The sequence below is a fragment of the Poecilia latipinna genome, unplaced genomic scaffold (genome assembly GCF_001443285.1).
Source record: "Poecilia latipinna isolate Pla-1442-1.1 unplaced genomic scaffold, P_latipinna-1.0 Scaffold1459, whole genome shotgun sequence".
Lineage (NCBI taxonomy): Eukaryota > Metazoa > Chordata > Actinopteri > Cyprinodontiformes > Poeciliidae > Poecilia > Poecilia latipinna.
Genome location: NW_015114075.1, coordinates 84,173 through 96,334, shown reverse-complemented (window position 1 = coordinate 96,334; position 12,162 = coordinate 84,173). Strand labels below are relative to the sequence as shown.

Below are 12,162 nucleotides of genomic sequence, written 5' to 3'. Positions count from 1 at the left end.
TGGAGACCAAACAGAGTCATAAAGACCAAGGATTACATTTGCTTAAAGCAGCTTATGTCAAAGAACAGAGCTTTGTTTGGAGCTCTGTTCTTTCCATCTGCTAGTTTTAGGAAATATAAGATCTAAATGGAAATAGAGCTTTGATTAAATGAAATCAATCGCAGCATATCTGTGTTTTAGAATGGCCTAGTGACCTAGCTAAAACTGAGAATCTGTGGCTAGCTTTAAAATTTATTTTCCCAAATGCTCTTCATCCAGTCTGAGATCAGGTGAATGTGCACAAGAATTGGCTAAATTTCAACCCGCAGACGTGCAAAAGCTGAAGACTATTAGGGTAATTGATTGCTATAAATTTCCCTTTATTTGTGTGTGCATGTGTACGTGTGCGTGCGTATGCGTGTGTGTGTGTGCGCGTGTTCATGTGTTCATGATTGAGCTGATCAGAGTTCATATCCCAGCACATAAATACTAAAAACAAACCCAGGAAGTAAATCTGTTGAAGGTCCTCTCCCGGTCTCCATTTCCTCTCCCGTAATGAGAAACAAACCGTCAGATCCAACTTTTAGGGGTTTTTTTTATTTGTAATGGTGCATTTAGAAAACGCTGAAACATCAACAGAAAAAGTAGAAATGACATAACAGACAGATAAATCATAAATATTAAATTAACACGTTTTGCAAAGTACAGGTTTTATATTACAGCCTTTGGTCTGGAACATAAGTCAGGTGGAAACGCCCATAAAGCCCTGCTTATTACATCTCATCTCCATACAGACTTACATCATTTGCCTTCACATATTAAGAACATTTTTATATCACCTAAAACTTCTCCCATGATTACATCTGCAGTCTATTTTTTTTTTTTGCATAATAAATCAGCAGAATGGAAGGCAAAACGAAACGGACCGAGCAGCTGGCACTGCAGAGAGGCACCTGAGCCCTTAACGCCTCTGGTTTGGCATCATTGATGTTTGGCACATGAGGGTGGCTTTGCACTTTCAACTGTGTGTGTGTGTGTGTGTGTGTGTGTGTGTGTAGAGGAGCGTTGCAGAAAGAAAAAAATAAAAGAGTCCTGTGCAGGAAAACATTCGAGTCCCAGGCGTCCAGTTCCAGGCTGCCACGGTAACCGCTGCAAGGCCACGGACTTACATTCCACATATTTACACAGAAACAGTGATTTATTTATGAAGGCAGCCTGCTGAAGGCTCTGCAGTCTTTAGAGAAAAAAAATAAAATAAAATAAAAGTTTATTTGCAAAGTTCTTCCAGCAGTTTGCACCTTCTGGTGTTCATGAGGCCAGTGGAGTCATCCCGGTTCAGGCACATGGGGGCTGAAGCTGCTATGACGATGAGGAGGAGGGGGGCTCTGGGAGGCCGGGATCTCTCTTCCTCTTCTTCTTCTTCTTCTTCCTGCTGCAGGGTTTGCACATGCAGCACAGGATGCAGGGCGACGCCAGCAGGAGGAGCGGAGACGTCACCAGGACGATGATGCTGACCCCCACCAAGATGCCCACCACCTGGTCCACAAAGACAAGCTGCTATGAAACATGCATTAAGCCAGGGGTGATCAAAGTGCGGCGCGGGGGCCGCTCGTGTTGATGCAGATGGATGGTTTTATTTATTTTATCTTTTAGGTGACATTTTCTCAGAAAAAAAAAAATTCTTATGTATTTTCCAGGCATATCGCTACTCTGATTTGAGTAAAATGTCTGGATTCTTTTAATAGCACAATCAGGTAACTATGTAACCTTCAGTTTTATAAATGCTGAATATATCAAACATAACTTAAAAGAAATTTGACTTCTTGTTTTAGCACCTTGAAATTGGGTGTGTGTCACTTTAAAAACCTCAGCAAGTTGCCGCCTTAACACGCCACCTAATTAGTAAACATGAGCATAATGAAACAGCTTAGAGGCTAAAGCAGGGGTGGCCAAGTCCAGTCCTCGAGAGACCCCATCCTGCAAGTTTTAGAAGTATCCTTACTCCAACAGACCGGGATCAGCTCTACAGAGGCCTGATAACGAGCCAGTCATTTGATTCAGGTGTGTTGAAGCAGGGATGCATCTGAAACTTGCAGGATGGTGGCTCTCGAGGACTGGACTTGGCCACCCCTGGGCTAAAGCATTGAGACTGAGGCTTTTTAATCAGGACAGAGTAGTCTACCAGCATGTTTACATGTTGGAATGGACCAGTCAAAGTCCAGACCTAAACCCAATTGAACTTCTGAGGATAGATTTAAAAATATATTCACAGATACTTTCCATACAATATGGGCTTCCCTTATTTTAGAGCCAAAATTGGTTCTAAAAAAAGCACGCCACACTTTTCCGGTTTTTATTTTGTTAAAATATATTCATACTGGTATATAATTTTCCTTTTAACATCACATTTATGTTCTACTTTGTCACATAAGAATCTGATATAATATACAGGAGTTTGTGGCAAAACATGAGATAGCTCATGTTGACGTCTCCTGTAACAAAGCTGAAGGTTGGAAAAATATCACATATTCTGGTCAGCCGGGTCGTCATCGGTGTTGCGTTTAAATTTAGAGCATGTTGAATAAACACAGCGGCCTGCATGTCGAAGCAAAACGTGTATGGGCAAAACAACAGAGCTCAGAGCTGAAGGGAGTTTAGAGCAGAAAGCGGGACGTGTCCCGTTCATTGCAGGGCGGAGTTTGGACGCTTAGATAGAAACATAGGATCTGATAGACGAGGGCTGAAAGCAGTGCTTCTTTGGCTCCTAAATAAAGAGAACCGCGTCATGGAAATTTTACTGCTTTGCTTCAATTTCTGTGGTGAGAACTTGTCTCTGACAGAGAGCGGAAACAAACTCTATAAAAGCTGAAGAAGGGTTATGATTCCAGGGGAGGGGAGGCTCAGAACCTGGGCGGCTCACACTCCTGCCTCTGAAGGCTAATCCGCTCTAACAATGACCTGAAGGAAACACAGTGTGAGCTCACCTGGGTCCGGTTCCACATCACAGAGGCCCTGGAGTGTCCCAGCTTGTTTCTGCAGGGGCCCTTATCGTAATGCCTCAGGAAAATGTCCCCCTGCAGGGAAACACGGGACGTAAGCACCAGTTACAGAAGAGTGTGTTCAGAACCGTGCAGAGCTGGGCAGGAACTAGTTACACTTACACAGTTTACATGAGTACGTTTTTGGCAAAAAATGGTCCTTTTGCTATGCTGTACTTTTTACTTTTACTTGAGTAACTTTATTATGAAATATCGCTACTCTGATTTGAGTAAAATGTCTGGATTCTCCACCCACTGGAGTCACTTTAAAACTCGTTTTAATCAAAAATTCACCAGACAAACACACACCGGCAGTTTTTGCCAAGTTTCATAAGTTTTAAGTTGAAATAAATTTGATTTGGAGAAATGTTTCTTTTTCCTGATGCTGTTGTTTTGAAATTATATTATTTACATGAATTGTATTCATCTTGGTCTTTGAAATACCACAGAACTCTATATTTGGCTCCGTCTGAAGATGATTTGAATATTAGATGATTCATGTGTTCACCAGTTAGTACTTAAGTTTCCTTTTAATACTTTTTTACTTTTACTTGAGTAAAAACATGTTGAAGTAGCGCTACCCGAGGACAATCTTTGGGTACTCTACCCACCTCTGGAACCATGTCAGCAATTGTTTTGTGTGTGTGTGAGTGAGTGTGCATGCACGTGTGTGTGTGTGTGCGTGTGTGTGTGTGTGTGGCCACTCACGTCCAGATTCTGCAGGCAGTACCAGCAGAAGGTGTGTTTGCAGCTCTTGCAGAGCATCTGTGCACAGCCCTGGTTCCTCTCGATGTAAACGCCACACATGGGGCACTGCTTGATGGACTCCTCCGGGTCGCTGTGGAGAACCAGGCGTCAGGCACACAGATAACCGTTACTGTCATAATTCATCTATTAATTTGATAACAACAACAAAAAAACCAGCACATTCTGCACATTTTTCATTCAGCTACAGAAGTTGTTCTATACATTAGAAATACATTAGATGATGCCAAAAATAATAATAATAATTTGAATCCTTTTTAAAATAAAAACTGAATTTTATTGCCCAATATGCAGCAGCAGCAGCAGCAGCAGCAGCAGCATTCTTTCAGTGTAGTAAAGGATGAATCTGAAGTTAAAACAAACTTCTAAGATCAACATGTGAAAATCTCAGGACTTTCTGCTGGACTGAACATCAACACAGTGTGTTACTGATCTGCTGATTATTATTGTTTTGATTCACTGATTAATAACCGATTAGCAAAAGTTGATGAATAGATTTTTTTTCAGCAGAATTTGAAATGTATGAAGCTAAAACTGCCACTTGAATTTTATGTAGAACATAATTACATCAAAACATTTTTATAAATCTTAAATGCAAAATGGATGTTTTTTCAACGCTTTGGCTTAATTATCGCTCTGACTATGTTGTTCTTTCAACAAATTTTCTTTTTTTGAATCTGCATTCTCCAGTTAACGATTAATCGATCACTAAATTCGTTCATGATCATTCCAATATTTGGTTCACCATGATTAATCAGTATTCCGTTTTCGGGAACATGGGGCTTCTGCACTCCCACGACAAAGTGAAATCTGGATTTATGGAGGAGTTGAGACTTGCTCTGATTGGTCAGGACAGCAGCAGAATCAGGGAAGGACTTTGAGAGTCTGTCGCTCTGCTGGGTCGGCCATTGTTCTGATTACTGTGGATTTAGAAGTTAAAGAGGAAGAAACCCGAGCAGTAGAGCTGTAAAGATACAGGATATAAAAATAAAACAATGAGGAGGGGGGGGGGGGACGCATGCAGGGGGAATCTCTGGAGTATTTTTAAAAAATGTAGGAGTTTTACAACAAAGCGTCTAAGTGAAGTATGACATTGTTGAGCTAAACTCTGTAGGGGAATTTCCTTCACTTTCTTTATCTTCCTCAGCACTCGGCCTTCACTGCAGCCTCTAACACACCCTGTGCCCTCCAGGCCTCCTCCTCCTCCCGTTGGCACAGAGACAATGAAATTCCAGTTTAACTCAGTGGCTCCCTGATGACATCAGCCAGGCTGGCACAGCCACAGCAAGGCAGATTATGCAGCTGTACACTAGCACACTGAAGGCTCTGCTGAGGAATACCAAGCTATTAATGCTGAGATAATAGATTTATTCAGCGCAGGTCCCATCGCTGGGCTCAAGGGAAAAACAAATGATCTTTTTAACATTTTCAGTGTGCTGGAAAATGCGGCCAGATTTAGCTTAAGTTGTTTTGCGTAGAAATGCCACCACACTCTTCACTTTTCAGATTTTTATTTATATTTTTCTTTTTCATAATCATGTAATCCTCCCACCCCCAAAACACTGCAAATACACAAAATCTTACCAATTATTTTTATCTAATTTCTAGTGCTAATATCTCAGTACACCTCAAATTAGACAAAACTAACTTTCAAGTTACTTTGTAGAAATATATAGGAGCTTTTATTAGGTCAATGATTCTTGAATGTGGGTAAAATTGTACTAAATTATTGGCAGATTATCTCACTTATAACAGGACATTTTCTCATGCTATAGGTGAAATAATCTAGCAGTGGAACTAGACTAAGGAGTTGTTGATCTAAATCAATCTCCTACGTCTTGCTGGAAAGTTACCTGTATGTTAACTTTGTCTTATTTCAAGTATGCTGAGATATTTGCACTAGAACTAGATAAAAACAAATATTTAGTAAGATTTTGTGTTTTTTGCAGTGTTTTGGGGAGGCTACAGGCTTATTAAAAAGAAAAATAGAAATAGAAATCTGAAAAGTGGGGAGTGCATTGGCATTTCTATGCAAAATAATTTAAAGCTCCGTCACTGAGAGCATTAAAAACATCATTTGTTGTTTATCAAGATATTTGGACTAGGAACTAGATTAAAAATAATTACTTGCGTTTTTGCAGTGGACACTTTAAAGTATGTGACTGTAACATGACTAAATGTGAAACAAGTTTAAAGTAAGGAAAAACTTTGGCATGGTGCTGGGACGTTTTGAAACTTCTTCTATGAGCAGCTGAAACCAAACCAAGTGACTGACCTGCTTCCAGGGGACTGCAGGGGTAGCATCATGGGCTGGCCCTCGGGGCAGGTGTGGCCCTCCAGCCAGGGGCCCCTGCAGCTGGAGCAGAAGACAGTGTGACAGGCGGGGCAGGCCACAGCGGCGGGCCGACCCTCGGTGCTCGCCTGCACACTGCACACCGCCTGACATTCAAGCACCGGGCACCACGCTTTGCTGGGGTCCAGCTTCACACCTGGAGAGACATACGGACAGGAAAATATCATGTATAATACACAGAATCTAAATATTCTTTAACATTTTCATCCCTTGTTTCCAAACAGATTAATTCGGCTACAGGACAAGCTGCCACTGCATTTTCTGAATAAATGCAGAACACAGAAAAAACATGGAGAAAACTGTGGAAACTGCAAAGAAAGAATCAAACACTCTAAATTAAGAATCGCTGAGACTAATATCTGCAGTAGGCGTGGCTGCATACAAATAAAACATATTTGTTGGGTTCTGTTAGGTTTGATGTCGAACCTGTAATGCTGCAAACGCATTCTTTTACAACAACAAAAGGATCTGATCATCCTGTCCAGACAACACTAAAACATTCACAAAATGAACCAAAAGATTGATCAAACCTGAGTGAACTTTAAAGGGTGAATAATCTGTTTTTAATCCCCATCAGGTTAAATTTTTTGGTGATGTGAAGCTGCAGATTTAAAGCTGACAGTGACCCAGCAGCGCTGGACTTCGTCTTCAGTTGTATTCTGTAATCTTTGAGGATTACGTCAGTGTAAATAAATACTCCTGTTAGATAGTTTTGATTGCTTAGCACTTACAAGTAACAATGGACAAATAAAAAGCTTCAGTTTAGCAGCTCCTGTTTAATACAGCGGCACTTTGGAGCTACACAAACACATTAGCATTCCCATGCTAGCAACTGTTTGCTGGACTATAAAACAGAGAAGTTCCCCCATATTTCATTTTTTTAGTCGATGTATGAAGTTATCAGATAGGCTTAGACCAGATGGAATAAATTTGGAACATATTAATTTATTTGGCAGAGACAATGCATATTAATTAACATTTCTGTAAATGTGCCAGAAATAGCTAAAATGCTATTTTTCAACTGTTGTCTCTGGACAAAGAGCATTTTGTCTTGCTAAAAATAAAGTTCATACAAAAGAAGTTTATAGACACCTCCTCTTTTAATTTGAATCTGGATGATCTTTCTATAAAGTACAACTATGTGTATGCTGATGAGTTCAACATTGTTTGCTAACAGAAGCTAGTCAGAAGTAGTGCTAGCTATGGTGTCCAGTATGATATTCTGTTAAACCTTAAATAGAAAGCTGTTGTAATGAGACAGAACCTAACACTTCTATCTTTTTGTTTTGAGCAAAGTCAAATAGTCATTAATATATTAAAATAAAGTATCTATAATCACGATAATATACAGCAGCATATTGTATGTGCATTTACAGTCATATTTAATAAATTAGTATATGCTTTCAGATGAGACTCGTTTGTCAGAGTAAAAATACCTTTAACCTAATCCCTGCGAATACAAAAACTCGTATCCAAATTTTTGTTTAGTTTCTTCTGTTTGGTCATTTAAAAATTTTTTTGTCCAGTTTTGAATTACAAAACTAACTTACATGCAACTTATCAACAAGATATAGTAGCTTATTTTAAGTAAATAATTCTTAAATATTGATAAGTACTAGTTCCACTGGCACAATTTTTAACTAACAAGATATTTTTGTCCACGTTGTCAATGAAGAAAGTGTACTAAGGTATTTGCACTAGAAGACAAAAATACTTTGGAAGATGTGTTCTTGTAGTGATATTAAAATACTTTTCATCAAGGTTATATTTATGTATTCATTTTTTTACTGGTCTGATATAATATGCAAGTTCTAAATTTGAGGTTTTCATTACCTGTAAGTGGAAAATCATCATAATTAACAGAGATAAAGGCAAACATCCGTGTGTGTGTGTAAGTAAGCTATATAATGCGTTTCATTTAATGATGAAGTGTGTGAAATGAATGAGGCTTTTCAATAATATCTTTCAGCTACAAGTATTTTCCAGGCTTCTGGAAACTCCTGAACATCTTATGTTTTATAATAGCTGTGAAATAGATCACATTTTATCTTTTGCATTTTAGTTTTGTGTGTTTCTTTCATGACATGGAGCAGTGTATCTGAAGAAATGGTAAAATATTGAAAGAGAATAAAGATAATGCTAACACTCTTAACAACGTGTGAAATGACATTTCAACTGGGCTAAAAACACTTAGCTCATTATCAGTGTTACAATATCCACAATTACAATAAAACTGCAACTGTAAGATGAGAAGTAACAAGCAAAACTGGAGGTAACCGAGAACAAAACAAAATCACTTTATTCTTTTGAATATAATTTCAGAAGAAAATGTAAGCCACATGATCACACGTGCATTAAAAAATGCAATACAAATATTTGAATGTCAGTTTGTGCTTTCACTATGAATCATAATGAAGGGAGTCGTTGCAGCACAGCAGCACAGCAGCCAGTACTTTGACCTTTGTTTCGCTTCCAATAATTCGAGTCTCATGATCCGCAGCAAGAGTAAACAATACCAGTTATTGGCTCCACAGCGTACTGTTACCGTACAGCTGGAAAGGAGCAAAATACACCTGCATCACAAACTGTTCTTGGCTTGCAAATCATAAATGTCAGCAGAAAGTTATGTGAACAGTCTCACTTCTCAAAGAAGTTCACCGAGTGGGCAAAATTATTATTATTATTTTTTTTTAATGTTCTGGCATTTCAGTGCAACGCAGGATAATAAAGTTATTTCTAAAAAAAAAAGAAAAAAAAAAGAACAGCACACTGTGGAGTATTAATAATGAAGTTCTAATGTTACTTCAGGTTTCTAGAAGCATCCAGGATGTGACAGTGCTCACCTCTCTCAAACTTCAGGCGCTGATACAGCTCCACCTGGTACGGAGCTACTAAACTGGCAATCTGCAATCAGAGAGAGAGAGTGCAACCCGAGTCAGACCCATGTTTGATGGCATGAAGACCACACATACCAGAGAAACACACACACAACACACATGTGTTTAGATCCAGGTGTTTTTCAGATCCATTCTGTGTTGGGCTGCATTTGCCACTAAATGCATTTTGTATTAACTTGTTCTGTATATTTTTCAGTGATGTTCTATTGGTCATAACATATGGATATGCTGCTTGTTGCTGTGGTTTTTTTTTTTCTCTCTCTCTTTCTCCAACTGTGGAATCAGATTTCTACAAGCTAATGTTCTCTCTCTTCTTTCTATCCTCTCACCATTCAGACAACAATTTTGAGAGCCACACAATAGACATCTAATAAAAAATGAAAAGAAAAACATTTTGAAAGCTGGTTTACAACAAAGGCAATAAGCACTGTGCAAAATTAGCATAGTTTATTTCCCCAATTTGTAAGTGTACAGCTAAAGTGATGTGTTTTTCATTGCAAGACTGTTTTTAAGCAGCAGCTTGTGAGTCAGCCTGTTTCAACATCTTTTTTTGGAGTATCATTTTCATGCTTTCATCTAATGTTTGGTTCAACATCTCCTCAACTTAACGTTGCCACTGAAACGCATAACAGTTCACTTTGTAATATCATTAAAGCAAAAATATTGCCACCTTAGCAAAACATTGGGCCAAGTTATTTTTTGTCAAAAGTGATTTTCTTGCCTAAATGATATTTTGGTAAGAAAGAGGTGGTGAAAATATATTTATATTCATAAAAAATATCTGGTAAAATTTAGCAACTTCTGGTTTCTTAAGAAATGTGGCTGCAAGACAACAAATCTGGAAATATCCCGTGACTAAAAAAGGAAAGAAAAACCCGAAACCCAAAATGATGACTACCTGCTTTTTACAGACAAGCATGTTTTGTATACAAACATGTAAGATGGTAGGAATAAATGTATCCATCGCACATTTAATTTAATAAAATATGTTAAGCGTAGCATACTTCCTGGTTAGGGACAGCAAATTTCAAGGGACCCCAGAGCCCACCCCACACAGCCGTCTCTGTGCCACAACTGTCTTAGTTTGGTTCTTCCAATTTACAGGGCATACCTCTGAGTCGAGCAGCGCTCCGGTTATTGGGCAGCCCATGTCCGGACAGGTGATTGGAGCGCCTCCGCCCTCCATCACGGCCAACTGGACGTACTGTTGCAAACACTGGAGGGGACAGAAAATGCAGCAAAGTGAGATTTATTATGTTTTGGTGCAACAATTGCAGTTTTCTGACAGATCACTGATCTTTAAAAACCCTGACCTGCTGATTCCGACTTTGGTTGATGACTATTTATGTTTTGTCTAAAAAGTAGCTAAATATAGCAACAATGACCCTGTTTAAAGGACGGCAATCCATTGAACGTCGTTTCTATTAACATATTTACATACCAATGTTCTAATTACAATCTCCGTTTACACAGAAACAGAAGAGATGTGAAAATTGTGTAATTCTGTCACCATGTCACAAGTTGGCGCTATGGTCTTTAAAAATTCTGCCTGAAAGCCACCACAACTAATAAACATTCAAGATGGCAGAGAACCTGTTTCTATGGACAGACAACTCGTCGTAGAAAACCACCAAATTTCAAGTCATTGTTGATATTTTCTTCTTCTGTGGTTTTTAAAATTATAGGCAGCCACTATATGTGCAACTTCTGATTCTAGTTATTCTGCGCATGATTCAGGGATTCCCCGGAATAATAATAATAAAAAAAAATCTATTTTTGTCGATTTTTTTTACACAACGGAGACCAAAACGTTTTCAAACCATTGCACTCTGAAACCTGTTGTCAAACTGCAGCATTGTCAGAGAAAACATTTGTCGTCGTCATGTAAATGAACAATACGAACGCAACAAAACATTTCCCAGGGTTTCTATAGGTTTAACCAAGTCCAATTTAAGACCATTTAAAATCATTATGAATGGAATTTAAGACCTGTTCCTCCACATCACCCGTCATTGGACGCAGAGATAAATTTGCACTTACCCATAACAAACGCAAAAAGACAGTTTGCCAGCTAGCTAGCGAGCGCATGTTAGCATTGAATTATAGGTAGCCTCAACCATAGATATAATACATTTTTTATTGTTTAATTATAATGTCTATGGCCTCAACCCTCTTGAGTCACAGAATGCAGTGTAGACAAAATCTTTTGCCTGACAGAAAAAAAATACGAAAAAATAGTTTTGTCAAGACTAAATTTAAGACCTGTGATTAACATTTTAAAGGCCAACTTACTTTAAAAGTAATGTAAGAGATTCAAAGGCCTAAATTTTAGATAAATTAATTTAATATTTTTAAGGACCAGAAAACGTGTGAAAAGGACCAAAGTCACCTAGTTGGCAACAGAGAAGTGACGGGTGTTTACATGACCTGGTGGGCTGGTCCGTCGGCAGAGCAAAACGGGACAGTAGCTGATTCTCAGACCTTTGTGAAGGTAGATAAGATCAGTGGATAACATTGGTTTCACATGTCCAAAATTAAGGAAATCTGGGCCAATTTATTGGTGCACCCCAAGTCTTATGCACTGCAGAAGACTCACAAATGCCACGCCTTTTGAAAAACAAAAAAGTCATTATTGCATCATAACAGCAAATCATCTAGAAACACAAAGGAAGCAGTTAAGGAAATGAAGTGTTGTGAAAGTTTGTAAGTCTGACAAAGGCGTTTTTAGCATCCACATGCCAAAAGTCAAATGTTGCCTCAACTGTGAATTCTGGAAAGGAATGAGGAACTACATAAAGATTGCACAAATACAAATTCAGTTTGAGGAACAGAAGAAGAAGAAGAAAAAAAAGTCTTTGAATATTACATTTCTGTGGAAGAAGACAAACAAAAAGCCTGAGTGGAAGTTTGACATGAGTTAATAAACGGAGTGGGACCAACACAAGCCTTCTGCTATCTGACAGCAGAAGGCTCAGGGTATTTGTGATTTACACAACAGAGATAATCTGAATGTACTGGCTCCATTTCACTTTTCTTCCTTCTTAAAACAACGCCATACGTAGGCGTTGTTTTTGGTTTCTGCGACCTTGTGCGTCGGAATCCGGGGAGCTGGGACAGAGATTAGCACCTG

General features: G+C 38.8%; 1 protein-coding gene and 1 long non-coding RNA gene across 2 annotated transcripts in view; one reads left to right on the top strand and one right to left on the bottom strand.

The window, feature by feature from the left end:
* Positions 1-370: 370 nt before the first annotated feature.
* Positions 371-1,229, top strand: LOC106962778 (uncharacterized). The gene is made up of 2 exons (XR_001428053.1): positions 371-421; positions 1,038-1,229. It is a non-coding gene; the product is annotated as an uncharacterized LOC106962778 (long non-coding RNA).
* The window catches only part of rnf144b (ring finger protein 144B), a 31,845-nt gene continuing 20,239 nt past the window's right edge, over positions 557-12,162 (bottom strand). The window contains exons 3-8 of the mRNA XM_015057392.1: positions 10,144-10,248; positions 8,979-9,039; positions 6,058-6,271; positions 3,726-3,855; positions 2,964-3,053; positions 557-1,515 (exon numbers count right to left, since the gene is read on the bottom strand). Coding sequence (XP_014912878.1) covers positions 1,339-1,515; positions 2,964-3,053; positions 3,726-3,855; positions 6,058-6,271; positions 8,979-9,039; positions 10,144-10,248 — 777 coding nt within the window. The 3' untranslated portion in view covers positions 557-1,338. The remainder of the gene's footprint in view (positions 1,516-2,963; positions 3,054-3,725; positions 3,856-6,057; positions 6,272-8,978; positions 9,040-10,143; positions 10,249-12,162) is intronic.